The 17,360-nt window shown below is 44.5% G+C and overlaps 1 protein-coding gene across 1 annotated transcript in view; it reads left to right on the top strand.

Annotated features, from left to right (window-relative positions):
• Nucleotides 1-301: 301 nt before the first annotated feature.
• The window catches only part of LOC111075657 (cyclin-dependent kinase 5 activator 1), a 51,300-nt gene continuing 34,241 nt past the window's right edge, over nucleotides 302-17,360 (top strand). The window contains exons 1-2 of the mRNA XM_022369095.2: nucleotides 302-573; nucleotides 724-1,565. Of these exons, the coding sequence (XP_022224787.1) occupies nucleotides 729-1,565 (837 nt within the window). The 5' untranslated portion in view covers nucleotides 302-573; nucleotides 724-728. The remainder of the gene's footprint in view (nucleotides 574-723; nucleotides 1,566-17,360) is intronic.

Below are 17,360 nucleotides of genomic sequence, written 5' to 3'. Positions count from 1 at the left end.
TAATATCCTCTAAAATGTTATAGAAGCTTAATCCTCGCGGAAATCACAGATATACATTCTAATATATGTATGTATTTGGTTGCTCAAAATCGTATTGTCTCCGAGATTCAGGTTACTTTTACTAGTAACATAAATATTTGAAAGTATTTTTATAGTGTACACTTATGTGTTTGAATATCCATATTATATGTACACTCGTACTGAGCATGCCCTGAAACACAAAGTACAGCAATAACTAACCCCACATGTATTGTCCGGCACGAGCCTGCGCATAAAAAATATCGATTTTTAAACTGTGCACTGTATGTTTCAGAAGATTGTGTTACAAAAAAATCTTTCGTTAACCATTAAAAAATTGCAAGTTTTGAATTTATATTTATACTAAAAATTGTTTCTGTTAAAGTAAATGCAATGGAACCCTAAAAAAAGGAAAAAAAACAGTCAAAAACGCTGTTAAAATAACTTTAAGCTCAAGTGACAGCTTTGTATGAAATATAATTATATAATATATTTTTATAGATATATATAACAATATATATGTGTATTCGAGTATATGGTTAAACAATCAAGAAGGTAACGCTTTGTAGTTTAAGTTTACATGGTAAAAATGTATAAAAAGATTGAAGTTGTTTGTTGGAATATTTAAACAGAGGTTTAATAATTACGCTTACAAAAACACAGATGTGTTAGCTGCTAGTATTGATTTTTAAATATGTTTTTCAGTCAAAATGGGAACTGTGTTGAGTTTTAATCCACGGGATCGCCATCCAATATATTCATCTCAGCCGAATTTTCAATATAACCATTCAACTGATATAAAAAACGAAAATGTTAATACTGGATCAATTGATTCACATCTAAACAATTATTCGTATGAGCAATTAAATAATGCTAAAAACCGAGAAAACAAAAAATCGGTCTGCCATCAACTGTCAAAGAACATTATAGGACAACAAGGAACCTATACTGGAGTACATATTAATTTGCAGGCTCAATCCCAGTTGGGCTCACACCACTTACACAATTTGGCAAACTCGTCTAAAGATACTATAACAAATGTTCTAGATACTCAAAACGAAAACGGAGCCATTAAATCAGAAAAAAGCTCTATTGATAAAAACCTAAAGAAACATTCAATTTTTATTAATGCCCTTTCGTGGAAAAAACTATCAACATCGCATAACAAGAAAAAAATCGACAACAAAAATAAATGTGCAAACCTACCCACAGCGTGCTTTAAGTCACAGTTTTTAGAGTCCACTTTCGCATCATCGTCTGATAAGAATCGAAACATCCAACTACAATGCAATCGAATAGAAGAGCGTAATCAACCGAACTACAATCAACCTCTGGATACACAAGAAGATTTAGGAACGGGAACAGCCAAATCTCAAAACCCTTCTAAAGTCAAGGACTCTATCAAAGTTAATAACAAAAATTCAATATGTAATCACAATAAATTGATTCAAAAACAGCCCTTAACGCTAACCCTGCCACAGCAAATGCAACCATCTTCAATGCAGTTCAAGAACAATAATCAGATTCCTCGGAAAACTGTAATTCAGGTAAATAATAACTATTTACGAGTATACAGACTTAAATAACACTACCCGACACAATTATTCCTCAAGGAACCAAACCAATTTTTTCTGAAAGATTTGGGCTTATTTTAGAGTTTTTCCTGAGTTTTCAAAGTCAAAATTTCGTAACAAATACCGCGCAAATATAATTTTTTCATTCGAACGCTTAATAATACCCAGACGGTAAGCTAAAATCATAAAGTGTTGGGTTTAATTTCTACCTGCATCAATTAGCTTTTCAGAATGGTAAAGTTCTTTACAACCAGATGTAAGATCCTTAAGTTATGTGAAAACAATAACCGCTACCTCTGAAAACAGTATAAGCAAAAAATACCAGTTTTCAAAAATGCTTCAAAAAAGTTCTGCCAAAGAAAAACAACCATAATTCTTTAAAAAAATGTTAAGCCCCCAAATCTATCAGAAAAAGTCGGGAGTTCGAAGCAGAAAAAAAGTTGAATTTTGTCGAGTAGTGTAATCAGCGAATATATTAATAAATTAGTTTTGTGTATACATGTGTAACTATAGAAGGGACTCTATAAAGTGCATGCATGTATGCACATATATTTTTTTATCTTCACAATATTCGTGTCAGCCTTGACGAGCGCCTAGGTCTCAGAGACTATAAGAGCTAGAGCATTCAAAATGTGTGATATCACACTGTTACAAGTGCATTTCAAAATTTTGACCAGCCCTTTTCTAATTTGTGGTGGTACAAAAATATGTGGCATCCATAATTTTGAAGATATGTAAGTGAAAACCAACAATGTAAAACCATCGACTATGACCATATCGGATTAATAACACTAGTCAACACGACATTTACGCTGTGGCCCAAAATTACTTTTTCTGATAGATTTCAGTACTTAATTTTTTTAACGAATTATGCTTTTTTTTATGGTTTAGTTTTTTTTTTTAAGAATTTTTAAAAATCTGGTAAATCTGGTAGACAAATGCAGCTATAAGTCCGACCCAGACACTTTGTATGTAGCTGCAGCTTAAAGGCTGGAAGATCATTTTATTGCGGTATTTTTTCCCGAAATTTTGACTTTAAAAACTCAGGAAAAGTAAAAAAAAACTGTTGGCATGCATTTTTTGTTTTAGATAGACGTATTAATTAGGCGTCGTAGGTATTGTTCACTAAAATCTATGGAGAAACTTTGGAGCTAAAATTCGTTAACCTAAAACATGAAAAAAATAGACAAGAAATACTTTTTGGAAGGTTGCGGGCCGAACTGCCAATTGGGAACAAAGCAAACAAATTTTTGGTACCTGAACGTCTTCCTTTGGCATTGGACCAGCAACGTACGGTATTTTGCAGGTAAAATGAGTTTTAAGTCGTTTAATCAAACGTCTGCAACTTGGCCGTTTATACATCGATTCTTACAAGCGATACCTTAACCGACGCCTAATTAGTGCCTCTATCTAAAACTAAAAATGTTTGCCAAGAAATATTTTGGTTTCGACTTTTCCTGAATTTTTAAATTAAAAAATTCGGAAAAATACAGAAAAAAATGATGACATTTGAATTTGAAAGCTTAATATCTGCCAGGCGTTAAGCTGTTACCAAATTTTAAAAATTCTAAAAAAAAATAAATCATAAAAAACGAGAAGGAACGTGTGAGTCGCTTCTGGGGACGCGACTTTACTTATACCCGTACTCAGTCAGTATATACATTTTTGAGGTTATAAGTTTTTAGAATTTTAAAATTAAGAACAACATTTTTCATTTTACATTTTATTGCTACATTTCTTATCTCTACATCTACATATACTATGTATATTCTACATATAACATGTAGATTATACATGTACCATTTAGATTCTACATCTCTCCGCTAGGGGCTGCGCGCGCAGTGAACGCGGCAGAGTGTTCGAGTGAGAAAGGAGGGGGCGGGGCAAGCAACAGAAAATTAATTTCTTTATTCTGGCTAAAAAAATGATCCGATCCTATTAAAATTCGGCAATCTGGTAGATATGGTCATTCTCTACTATACTGCGTTTTTAATTTTATCGTATATTTAAAATTGTGGATGCCACAGATTTTCTTTTTTTGTGAGCGCGGAAAATTTTAAAGTCTCTGAAAAATAGGCGACAAAAAAGACGGACAGACAGACAGAGACTTATTTATTCATGGGGTAGGTAACGATTCCTACTGGCTGCTTTATTCATCTACACAAATTTTATCTACCACAATATTCTTTAAATATTCGTTATAAAAACTACAAATAGTTCATTAAAAATGTATTTGTTTATATTTTATAAGAGAAAGTGCCAAAAAAAAAATGGCATTTTTTTTTTGCTGTTAGATGCTGTAATCTGTTAAAAAAAAGTTGCATTGTGGCCTATAATATGGGAACAATTGGTTAAAAAATAAGTTTTTGTGGGATAACCTTTTATGTTTTTGAGGAAAATAGATCAAAGATTTAAAATTTATTTTTATCTATTATTTATTTATGTAATTACATACACATAAAGATGTGTTCAATGAAATACTAGTGCCGCACCCCATCACTTTCAAAACTCTTTTTGAGATATTTATAGTCTTTCAAATTGAACAAGTGACACATTTGCGGAAATCCTGGAATGCATTAGAAATTTGAAGAAGCCCCGTTACATTTGCATTCCAATTTCTTGTGTTGCATGACTTTAGACAACTACTCATGTTATCTGCTGGTCTATAAATAGTAGCGCTGGGTTAAATTCATTTAAAAAAATAAAAACAACAAGGCAAATTAATTTAAATAAGCCACCACCCGTAAGCTCAATTTAGATATCGAATAATTTCATGAAAGAAAGTTTTGGACATAGCGGTACTTTTGATTGTGGAGCGTTGAAGAAATCATTGCTCGGTCCAGAAGAGGAGACCTAAGAGTTAGACTTAAAACTTGAGGCAGGAGGTATAAAGGGATTGAAAACTAGGTTAGATTAGGTTAAGGCGGTAGTTGGAGAGAGGGAAATCCCCTCTCCGGTAGGAGAGGTGTGGTAGTACCTTGCCTGGCTACCTTGCGTCGGCAGCATCATTCCCGTGGATATCCCTGTGTCCGGGGACCCATATTAGGGAGAGATCTAAATGCTCTGCGGTCTCATTAAGAGATCTGCGGCATATGTTGAGCCAAGTGCCTCGTTTATTGCTTCAACCTCCGCTTGGAACACACAACAGTGATCCGGAAGACTGAAACAATGACTAATGTTGAGCTCGTTACAGTATACGCCACCACCCACACGGCCGTCTAACTTTGAGCCATCAGTGGATCGCATTTGCGGATCCAGGTTCGCCCCTCTCCCAGTCCTCCCTGAGTGGGATTGATACCTGGAAGGGCGTCGAGAGGTGATCACTCGGTATACAGTAATCTGTCCCCTCCGATAGTTGCGAGAGTCTCCTCAAGATTCCCGAGTGTCCAAACGGGGATGCTTTCCAGAGTTTGGATTCTCTCATTCTGAGAGCGGAAAGAGTTGCCACCTATTTCCTTATGAGTTCTATAGGGAGAAGGTACAACATGGTATCGAGGGCTTCGCTTGTGGTTGTGCGTAGTATTGCTGTTATGCATAGCTCTGCCATGCGTTGGACACGGCTGAGTTTGCTAAGACAAGTTTTCTTGTCCAGTGCTGGCCACCACACAACCAATCCGTACATTAGTATTGGTCGTATGATGGCGGTATATAGCCACCGGGCTATATACGGGGTCATTCCCCATTTGAGTCCGATGGTTTTTCTGGAGGGCCACAGTGGCCTTCTTTACCCTATCCTCTATGCTCAGTTTCCAATCGAGCTTCCTATCGAGTATAAGACCAAGATACTTGGCATTATTGCTAAAAACTAGCGCTTCCCCACAGAGTTTTGGGGAGGTCAGGATCTTGTACTTCCTGGTGAAGAGTACTAGTTCCGTTTTAGACGGATTAACACCTAGCCCGCATTTGTCTGCCCATTGGGACAGTTTTATGAGAGTGCTTGTCATGCACTCGCATAGCGTCTGTGGAAAGTTCCCAGAGAATGCTATGGCAACATCATCAGCGTACGCCACCATGTTTATGTTATGTTTTTAAAAGCGCCTTCTATGTCAAGAAAGGCCACCAGTGTGTATTCCTTAAAGTTAAGGGACGTTTCAATGATCGATGTAATCGCGTGTAGGTCCGTCTCGGTGGATCTTCCTTTCCGATAGGCGTGCTGAGAATCAGAGATTAGATTGGGTGGAATACTCGCCCTGAGATGCAGATTTTAAAGCCGTACCATCGTCTTTAAAAGAAAGGACGAAAGACTTGTTGATCTGAAATCTTTGGGGGCAGTGTGTGAGGGCTTACCTACCTTGGATATAAAAACGACTTTGGTCTGAAGCCATGTGTCTGGGATTTGTCCGTGAGAGAAGACTCCCTCGTAAATCTGTTTGAGCCAATTTATGGCCCTTTGTCCGGCGTGAATCAGTTGGGCTGGGATATCGCCATCTGTTCCCGCGGCTTAAAGCTTTTAATTGCCCAGGATATGTTCTCGTGACTTAGTAGGTTTAGAATGGATCTTGAGGCAACATAAGGAGGTGCGCTGTAGTTTGGTCTTTTTACAATTCAGCCTGGGAAGGAGAAGGTTAAGCGATTCATTGCTGGACGTCGTCAATGACTGAACGGCTTTCTTCAGGTAACTTAAGGTTGGGGTCGACTTCGAGAGTACTTTGCGCAAGCATGAAGCTTCGGAGTTACTTTCGATTTCACTGCAGAACTTACGCCATGAGGCGCGTTTGGCTTTCCTAAGTTCCTTATTATAGGTTGACAGACTGACCTTGTACTCGGACCAGTTCTGCTCAACATTTAGAGCTTTGGCTCTGTTAAAGAGTCTCCGGCAGGCTTTCCGGAGTTCCCCCAGTTTCGAAGTCCACCATTCAGGTTTCTTCCGGCCTTGGAGTATTCTTCAAGGATCCTCCAGGATACTATGTTATCTGTATCGTGCGAGAGGCAAGTGAGAGGTCCAGGACCTCCTCGAGATTTTTAATAATAAAGGTGAGATCGTTCCCCCGGTTTAATATGACCATCTAGTGGTCAGTATATAGCTGAAAAGGGACTCAACCCTTTCATTGGCGTTGGCGTCGCATCCCACAATTAGGCCGATGTCATTGGCCTCACACTCTGCGATGAGAGCCCTTAGAGGCGCGTGTGGAGGAGGTTTAGGTTGGTCGTGACCCATGTATGTGGAGCACATCCTCAGTGAGCTCTCCTGGCCTTCGAGGCTCACCGCTGTGTGATCTTCGTTGCTGAAATTTGGGAGAAAAATAAGTGTTTTTTTTTTTTTATTATTACGGGATTTTATTTATCGAATCTTCCGTATTAGAGACTTACGACAAGTATACAAATCTTAGCCTAATATATTCAATTAATTAGTTACACTTAATTACTTAGAGTACGTCCCTAGCTAAGTATTATTGCTGGGTGGGAAGGTCTCTTCGCCGGAGTCGTGTATGGCTAGTGTGCCAAGTTAAAGACTGCGCAAGTCTATTAGGATGGGCTTGAAGCTTGGCCTGGTACTTTGCTTTCACTTTGGCAATTGCATCTTTAACTGATCCTACATTTAAGTCTTTATGGATATTTTCATTCCGTATGTACCATGGTGCCCCAGTGATGGTTAGGTTAGGTTTATAGGGCTGCTCGACTGAAGTCGAGGTCACTCGGAGGCAAGTCTGCCCATTGTGATGCCCACACTCGTCACGGGATATTGTCCGGTGCCTAGGGAGGTTTCGCGAACCATCCCGAGGCCTCTATAAAGAGCACCAGTTTCTCTAGAGGCATGTTTGCCAGGCTGTCCAGATCTTCGTAGAAGGCGCCACCGAGTATTCGGTGACGCCTCCCCATGAGTGCAGGACAGTTGCAGAGAAGGTGCTGGATGCTCTCTATTTCCTCCTCGCACCTGCAGGCAGAAGTCATGGTGGGGCAGTCTGTACCTTGTGCATGGCCGATGACACAGTGCCCCGTTATAACTCCCGTCAGTGTTCGCACCCGACTCTTCCTGAAGCTTAGGAGAGTCTTGGTGCGTTTAAGGTCATAGTGGGGCCAGAGCGAGCGAGAGATCTCACAGTTGGGTGTGGTGTTCCACCTCCTGTCCGATCTCGTTCTGGCTCGGCCCATCATCTGCGAGATGATGTCTCGTAGTGGTCTCCTTATGTCGCTGACTGCGTCCGCTATTGGCTTGGCCGATCCAGTTCTGGCACACTCGTCCGCACTCTCGTTGCCCGCTATGTCGGTGTGACCCGGAACCCACGTGAGTGTGATGGAGTGCGCGCTGATCTGGTTTAGTGCGTCCACCGTATCACGTACGAGTCTGCTTGTGGTCTTGCAGGATACCAGGGCTTTGATGGCAGCTTGACTGTCAACGCAGATTGCTATGTTCCTCGGAGGTATCACCAAGGTGTATACCAACTTTGCCGCTTGCCATACTGCATATATACATACACTGCACCAGTCTGGTAGTCTTAGGGATATGTTGGTTGCTAGTTCTTCGGAGAAGATTCCAGCTCCTGTCCCTTCGGCCGTCTTTGACCCGTCGGTGAAAATGGAGAGCTCGTTCTGCCCCAGGACAGTGTTACTCTTCCATTTCTCCCTATCCGGTATGTGTCCTTTAAAGTTTCTTTTCCATGAGAACTCTGAGACACAGTAGTCACTCCACCTGGCCGTTCCACTATCTTCCATACGGAGTATAGTGGCGTGGCCATAAGGCGATGGCTTGCAGAACTGCGCGGCTAATAGCCTAGCGGAACTTGTCTCAGCCTTGCACTTAAGATGAAGGTCTATCGGTTCCAGGCCTAACATGGTGTCCAGAGCTGCCTGTGGGGTGGATTTGAGAGATCCGGTGACCCCAAGGCATGCTGTCCGTTGGACTCTACGGAGGTTCTCCAGGTGGGATTTGGTGTTAACCGCTTCCCACCATACCATGCCTCCGTATGTCAGGATGGGTCTTATTACCGCTGTATACATCCAATGGATGATGTGCGGCTGTAAGCCCCATGTTCGTCCAAAAGTCTTCCTACAGGTGTAGAAAGCTGCCATTGCCTTTTTCTTCCTTTCCTCCGTGTTTCTCTTCCAGGAGAGTTTGGAGTCAAGGATGACACCAAGATACTTGGCTTCGCTCGATAGCTCGAGTGTCGTTCCACCGATTGCTGGTAGTTTGAAACTCGGTATCATATATCTTCGTGAGAACAGCACCAGTTCTGTTTTTTGACGATTGACCCCCAAACCGTTCTGGCGTGCCCAGCTGGCGGTAGTGCCCAGTGCAGATTCTAGAAGGTCACTGATTGTGGGCAGAAATTTACCCGTTACCAGTATTACTAGATCGTCTGCATAGGCCGTACCTTATATCCGCTCCTCCCCAGCTGAAGAAGGAGGTCCTTCAGGACCAGGTTCCACAGGAGAGGGGATATAACTCCCCCTTGCGGAGTACCTCGTGTGCCCATCTTTCTTGACGAGGAGGAGCCTAGATTGGCGCTTATCGTTCTGCTCCTGAGAACGCTGTCTAGCCATCCGGTTACCGTCGGGTGTGTACCAATCTTGGCCAGTGCGGCCGTTATTGACTCGATCCTGACGTTGTTGAAGGCCCCTTCTATATCTAGAAAGGCCGCCAAGGTATATTTCTTATAGCTTAGATTCTTTTCGATATGCCCAACAACTTCATGTAGTGCGGTCTCAACTGATCTACCTTTGAGGTAGGCGTGCTGAGCTCCACTGAACACTCGTTTGTCTAGCTTGGTTCTTATATATAGATCCATTAGTCGCTCCATCGTTTTAAGCAAAAATGACGACAGACTGATGGGCCTGTAGTCCTTTGGGGAGATGTGGTTTATCTTCCCGGCCTTGGGGATGAAGACCACTCTCACCTCCCTCCACCCATGGGGGACGTACCCAGTTAGGAGGCATCCTTCGAATATTTTCTTCAGCCATGGTAGTAGGTGCAGGCAAGTTGCTTGCAGCATGGCTGGTCGGATATCATCCGGTCCCGGTGACTTGTAGGGACTGAATGATTTAATGGCCCAGATAATCTTGTCTGGTGCCATTATATTTCGTATGAGATCCTCGATTTCCTCTCCTGGATGATCTTCAGTGTCGTTGGTGGCGTTGGATTCGTCACCGGTGACATCTGAGCAACCCGGAAAGTGAGTACTCATGAGGAGCTCCAGGGATTCTTGGCTGCTCTCTGCGAAGGTACCGTCCTGGCTGCGGAGCAGGCCTGGTGTGGTCGGTGCCTTCGACAGTACGCGTCGAAGCCTTGAGGCCTCAGTGGTACCATCTATGGCATCGCAGAATGCTGCCCATGACTCCCTCTTCGCCTTCCTACAGGTGTTCTTGTAGTTATTGAAGCTGCGGCAATAATCGTCCCAACTTTCCTGTGTGTTTGTCACTTTTGCTTTTGTTGAAGAGTTTCCTCGACTCCTGACTTCGCTCAGGGTTCGGGTTGTGATTGGACTCTGGGGTAGGCTGATCGGGCAGGATTTGAGAAACCTTCTGTAAAGCATTAGTAACGTTCTGCGTAGCTTCCTCTAGTGCTCCCGTTTGAAGTATGTCCCCTTCCGTTGGGTTGGGCAGCCCCTTCCGTCGGGTTGGGCAGCACCTTCTGTACGGTTGCGGGGAAGCGGTTCCAGTCTGTCCGCTTGGGAATGTGGCAGGCCTTGGGCCTCTCCTTGTTCCATTTGATGCTGTACACTATCCTGTAGTGGTCCGAAAAGGAACACTCACTGGACACGTGCCAGTCATCGATGGTAAGGGAGTCGCTATTCGAGGCCAGTGTTATATCTATAACCTCTGCACGGTTCCTGTTGCGGAAGGTGGGGGGGTCTCCCCGGTTGCACACAACAAGATTTGTGGACAGAATGTACTCGAACAGCGACTCTCCTCTAGAATTTGTGCCCGTACTTCCCCAGAGGGAGTGATGGGCATTCGCGTCACAGCCTAAGACAATATCAAGTCCCTCCCTCCGCGCTTGGTGGATCAGGGCCCTGACATCCTCCGAGGGTGGGTCTTCCTGTTCGTACGGCAGGTATGCAGAGGCTAGGTATAGGTTTTTCCCGTCCTCCCTCTCACATAGTGCCACCGTTAGGTCCGGAGTGCTGTACCTGGAAGAAAACAGAACATTAAGCTCGTTCCTTACCACGATACAGGTTCTTGGCTTACCTGCGGGGTGTGGCGTGAGAAGGCGGTATCCGCGACCGTTCAGTCCCCGAACCCTTTCACTTACGATCCAGGGCTCTTGGATGAGGGCCACGTCCACCGCATTCTCCACCATAAACCGCAGCAGGTCCGCCGATGGTACACTTGAGTGTACACCTTCATGCTATTCAGCGGACCTGGGGTGTCGCGGTACTGCTACCGCCAGGGTGCCCATACCAAAGGATATGCGGCAGTCCGTTGCAAGGAGTTTGGCCAGGCTTTCTTGACCAATGCTGATCCAGAGTTCCTTGCCGTTCCCCTTGTCTCCAGGTCAAATGTCTCCAGGATCCGGTTCTGTGCCTTGATCAGAACGAGTGTGTCCTCATCCGCCTTAATCGGGGGAGGAATCCATACCTTCATGATCGTTCTCCTGGGAATCTGATCCGTCGGGACCACGCGGAGTGCCGCTCCTGGCCAAAGTTCACCAAAACCTTGGACCGTGGTTTTGAGAAACTCAAGAGTTTCTGCATTGCCACAGGCCACTGCTTTGGCTCCCTTATACCACTTGATACCCTTGAACTCGCAGACAAACAGGTTATCTGCGCGCACAATGGCATCCTTCATGGCGGTCAGGATCTCCGATTCTGCCTTCAGCCAATTGACGTCCGATATCTTCCCCTCTGGGTGACTTTGGTCGATGATGGCTACCTGCAGCTCGGCCGGTTATCCTAGGCTGGCCAGAATGTCCTCTGGTTTCGCCTTCTTCGACTCGGAAGCTTTTGTGGAGTCGTCCGTTCTCTGTCGCTTGAACCTTGGCTCTCGACCAGTCGGTTCCACCGGTGCCTTCTGTACAGAGGGCGTTGGTGGTGCCTTGGCACTCGCCGTGTTCTGCGTCAGAGGTGTGGTCTTCCCCCTCTGCTTCCCGGACAACTTTTTCCCCTTTCTCCCTCGCGCGTTCGCAGACGATGACTTTGAGGGTTGGTCCACCTTCGTCTTCGTGCCAGCTGATGCTGACGCTGAAGTCGACGGTTTGGGGTCCTCAGTCACCGCCGCGTGTGCGCTTGGGGGGCTTTGTCTCCGTGGTAGGAGCGACTCCGTTAAGCCGCTCGTACCTCCGCACGTTTTGCTCGTGCTTCTTCTTGAGGCTCCTTTCCCTCGCCGTCAGCATATCGGGGGGTCTTTGGCTAATACCACGGAGGTATTTTGCCGATGCCCTGTATCCCGACAGCCGTTTGCGTAGGGTCTCAGCCTCCGTCTTCTCATCCGTCACAGGTAGTGGACCCGAGTCGACCTGGATATTGGGAGCCGTGACTTGTGGCTCCGCCTTCTGCGGCTCCTCGTTGTATCCGAGTCGAGAGAAGGCGGTAGCCAACTCTGCCTCCGACACTGAGGGACCAGTGAAGACGAAGCTTCCGTCTGTGGTTCCCGGTTCCAGATCCTCTATCGTCCCTTTCTGTCTGCGGATCCTTCTGTTTCTTGTGGCATTACACGATTTGGCAGCCAAGCACTCCACTGCCATCTCGGGTTTCCTGCAGTCACAGGATATCGACGCCGGGGGGCCTGCGCTCGCACCCCCAATCACCGCCGGTACTGGGTCTCCGACTCCCTGCACCTTAACTGTTTTTTCGTTATCGGACATTCCCCCATAACGGATGCGTTTTATCCCTACCGCCAGGGTGAACTACTTTTAGCTTCGGCGCTCCCCCATGACCTGTCCGGCTTGGGTGGCCCTTCTGGCAGCATTACGCTACCGCCGGTAAAGCTCTTTGGTTCCTTACGCTTACGCGGCAAGATGGTAGTTCTCCGAGGGGGGCCCCAGTGATAGTTCCTAGTATCTTCGATTGAGCTCTCTGGATTATTTCTAAATTACTAACGCAAGCATTTCCCCATATCTCGGAGCCGTATGTCCAGATGGGTTTGAGAACTGCATTGTACAAAAGTACTTTGTACTCCAGTTTTAGTGGTGAACGGGTGTTTATTAGCCAATGTAGATTACTATTAAGTAGATTTCTCTTCGCTTCGATGTATTTACGTCAAGTAAGCCTCCTATCCAGATGAACACCAAGGTATGTTACTTCGGTGTTTTGTGGAATGTTGATATTGTTCAGACATAATGGAGGGCAAGTTGGTCTGTTTAACGTGAAGGTGCACTTTTGCTCATTTACATGTATCCGCCAGTCTGCTAGCCATTTTTCTAAGGCCACGAGATAAGATGATAAGATCCGTGGCCCTTCTTGGGCACTTGGAGCGACTTAATATGGCAGTATCATCAGCAAATGTAGAAGTTGTGGTTAGGTTGTTTGTCGATATACTGTATGATATACAGTGTCGGTCCAAGCACGCTGCCTTGCGGTACACCAGCTTCAATTGGATGATATTCAGAGAGGAAATCTATGCATCGTACTGCGAAACTTCTTTGCTGTAGGTATGACTCCAATATTCCATGGATGTTCTGTGGAAGTAATATTTTGATTTTATGGATTCAGCCATCTAACCAAACGCGGTCGAAAGCCTGTGCGACATCCAGAAAAACAGCGGAGCAATATTTCAAATGCATTTCGTATCTCAGAGGTTATACGGTTTACTTGTTCAATGGTTCCGTGTTTTTCGCGAAATCCAAATTGGTGAGTCGGGATGGCACCGTTGATGTGTAGGTGTTGTTTGATACGATTCAGGAGCAGCTTTTCAAATATCTTTGATAGGCAAGGCAGTAGGCTGATAGGTCTATATGATGATGGCTTGGACTTGTCTTTTCCGGCTTTATGGATCATTGTGATGACTGATTTCCTCCATTTTGAGGATAATAGTCCCATTTCATCATGCTGTTGAATATCATAGTAAGGAAATACACTGCACAGCTCGGCAATTCTATGATCATTTTAGGAGAGATGAAATCGTGGCCCGGAGCTTTCTTTTGCTTTGAGATTTGGTCTTTAATGACCCTTGTGACTTCTCCTGATTGGAATATGATAGGCGGAGTAGCTTCGGGATTGTTGGTTGGTGGGAGCACAAAGCTATTCGTTGCTGGGTGCGGTTTGAAGACGTTTTCTAGATGGACGGCAAATGTATTTGCCTTCTCTTTGTTGCTGCGAGCCCACTCTCCTGTTTGTGTACGCAATGGTGATTCACTCTCGATTGGTGGGCATACACCTGATTTTGCTTTCCACAGTGGGAATCGTTTGCTAGTTGGGGAGAGTTGCTTCATATAGGATATTTGAGCTCGGTTTTTTTCATCTTCTAGGGCTCTGCGTAGTAGGTGAATGGCTATTTTTAGCCGCTCTTTCGATGCAGGTGATCTGTGTGCTTGCCACTCTCGGCGAAGTCTTCTTTTATCGCGTAGCAGCACTTCAATGTGCCTAGAAATACGACTGCTGTTTTAAAGTTTATTAGATGCTAATATTGGTGTTGAGTGTTTTGCCGCCAGTGACATTGAGGAAAACAATGCTTCGACTGACCTATCAATGTCATCTTTACAATTAATGTTTGGGCAGCTATCAATATGAGAGCTTATGTACTTCCTGTATTTGAGCCAATCTGTTTTGCTAGAAGTTAGAAAGTGTGGGCGTTCCGAAAGCTGTGGATGGTCGTAAAGGTGAAGTAGAATGGGCGCGTGATCCGATGATAGATCTGTTAAGTGATCTACATTAATCTGAGCTTGCAGCACCCTTCGTGTAACTGCAAAATCAATCAAGTCGGGTTGCTTGTTTGGATCTGTGGGCCAATATGTGGGCTTGCCCGGAGAGATAAAGTCTAGCTTGTTTCGTGGGGTTATTATAGCGTTATATAGTGGTCTTCCTTTCGGGTTGGTAAGTCTAGATCCCCAATGGGTGTGCTTGGCATTGTAGTCACCAGCTGCTATAAATCGGTCACCTAGTAGGTCGAAGAATGTTACAAATTCTGTTTCGGAAATGCAGAAACGTGGTGGGCAGTATACTGCGGCTAGGTTTAGGTAGCCGCTCTGAATTTCAATATGAATTGCTGTTGCCTGTAGATAAGGTGTAGCAAATGAAGGCAATGGATAATGCCTAATGTGATTCTTGATCAGAACGCCAGTACCTCCATGTGCCTTACCATCTGGATGATTTGTCGCATAGAAGTTATAGCCATCGAGGTGAAAATAGTTTTTATTTGTTAGGTGAGTCTCTGATATGAGCATGGCGTCAATGTCGTGTTGAGCGAGGAACTGTAAGAGCTCGCATTTGTGCTGAGAAATGCCATTTGCATTCCAGAAACATATATTTATACAGGACATTTAAACAGATTTCTGTTTGATTAGGAGATCCAGGAGGAGATTTTGGTTGCGCATAAGCTCCTGCATCGTTTGTTGTATTGCTACCATTGTATTTGTTATAGTTACCAGCATTGACTCAATTCCACTAGGCAATTGGGATGGATTAGCAGGGGTATGTTGGGCAGAGATTTCTGGGATCTGATTTGATGCCTGATTCTGCATTATTCCAGCTGTGGTTGGTTGAAGTGTCGGCTTAGAGACTGAGGCGTACGACCCGTTGTTGTAACTTAACGCCTGAGCAAAAGAAACTCCTGGAGTCGTAGTTGATGGTATATAAGTTTTGTCGGACGACCGGGTTTCGAGCTGCGGTTATTTGTTGGTTTAGGCGATTTTTCAATTCTTTATAGACAGGACAACCTCTATAGTTGGCAGTATGGTTTCCCCCACAGTTGCTACATTTTTTGGCAGATGGTTCCTCCTTATTTACGGGGCAGGCCTCAGTGAGATGAACATCACCACAGGCAACGCAGACTGCCCGTAGAGTGCAATAGGTTTTCGTGTGTCCATATTCCTGGCAATTTGTGCATTGGACCGGTCCATTTCGTTTGTGTGGTTCCTCAACGGTGATCCTACGGTGCAGTAGGTATGGAAGCTTGTATATTGGGTGAACTTCATTTTTACTTATATGCATACTTTCAGGTGTCAGTTCTACTTTGAACATTGGCTGGGGAATTTTATTTCTATTTATTATGTTCATTGCCATTTTGACTTCGAAGCCCTTATCGTTAAGTCCATCTATTATCTCATTGATTGGGACTGTTGGTTCGATTCCTTTGATAACCACTTGTAATCCTTTGCTACTTTTAAGTTGGTAGGTGTAGTAATTCATTTTTTCATTTTCGAGGTATTTCGCAACTGATCGATAGTTTTGTTCGTCATTGACTTGTATTTTTGTTTCATTTATATTACCCCTTTTTATGTACGTGACAAGAGTGTTTGCGCCAATTGTATCAGCTATTTTTTTGACCAGTTCAGCACAATTTGCCTGTCGAACATAAATAGGTGGCGGTCTTAATTTTTTGGCCTTGGGTGTTTGGGTGATCTCATCTTCATTTGGGACACTTAGTATCGCAAATCTATTGTTTGCTAGTGCCTTATGTGGCACAGTGTTCTCGGTTATTTTAGTTATTTTAGCTGCATTGTTGTTCTTCACATTTTGTGGGCTCAATTTTCTTTTGATTTGCACATAGCGATCGAGCCCAGTCTGAATTAACGCTCCGTTAGCATTTTTTTGAACTTATTGGTTGGGAGAGTTGGGGCTTGTCGCAGTGGGTCGACGGGCGCTGTATCGGGCAGTATCGGGCGCTGAGCAATTGCAGTGGTTGTTGTTGTGGTTGTTGTCGTTGTTGTGGTTTTTGTCGTTGTTGTGGTCGAAGACACAGTTTTGAGCGAGGGCATTGTACTAAATGTTGTCGATATTAGCAAATCGCTGGTTAGGCAGTACGAGTCGGGGGATGGGCACTGAGCACTCCATGACCCACTTTGCAATGCAGGGGAGAGAGAGCGTGCTCTCTACTCGTTCACTTGCAGTGATGCAGTTTTTGTTGGTACTGCTGCCTTTGGCGAGCGTATAGAGAAGTACGCGTTGTTTTTTGCTTGCGAGAGCCGACGCTCGTCTTGTTGTTGTTGCCGGGCTTGGCTCATTTTGGCTTTGGTTACAGTGCTTGTGCTCTTTACCGAGCTGGTGCTCTTAAACGTTGACATTTGTTCTTTTCTATTATTTCTATTAGTCTTTATTACTCGATTGGATGGTATTCATGGGCAGCACGATCAGTACCCATGCCTACCCCGAGCACTTTTTCGCGAACTAATTTATGATTAATCGCGATTAATTGATTTAATTGATTTTCACCGCGGAGCGATACAAAAATACGTCTGTAGTCGTTGACGGTTGACGGTTGTAATAAGTGTAACTTTCTTTCTGCAAGTATGCAGGTACGGGTTTTACCTGTGGTGTCAGCTACGTATAGCTTATAGTCTTGAGTCCTAAGACCCTGTTTCCAAAGATCCAGGGCTCTTGAATGAGGATTAAGTCGGCTCCACCCTTGGCTAGGTGGAGCAGTAAGGCGGCGCATGCTGCCTTACAATGATGGAGGTTTATCTGCAGGAGTGTCAGGGACATTGCTCTCAGTGGACTCCGTGTCCTTTTCGCCATCGATGCGTCTAAGACCCCTGGCTAGGTCGCTTGCATCAGACTCGTAGTGGTCCAAGATGTCGTCCGACATCTCCGACGCTACGTCCGACGCCGCGGTTTGGCTTTACGCTTCCGTGACCTCTGGCAGCTCGAGATCTGGTTGGATCTCAGCTTGCATGCCCTTAGAGTCGGATTTGTAGGGGGCTATGGTCAGCTTCCGGTAGCCATAATCCACTTCTCC

The sequence above is a fragment of the Drosophila obscura genome, unplaced genomic scaffold, assembly GCF_018151105.1.
Source record: "Drosophila obscura isolate BZ-5 IFL unplaced genomic scaffold, ASM1815110v1 contig_193, whole genome shotgun sequence".
Lineage (NCBI taxonomy): Eukaryota > Metazoa > Arthropoda > Insecta > Diptera > Drosophilidae > Drosophila > Drosophila obscura.
The sequence above is the reverse complement of the archived record's forward strand: the minus strand, read 5'-3'. Positions and strand labels throughout refer to the sequence as shown.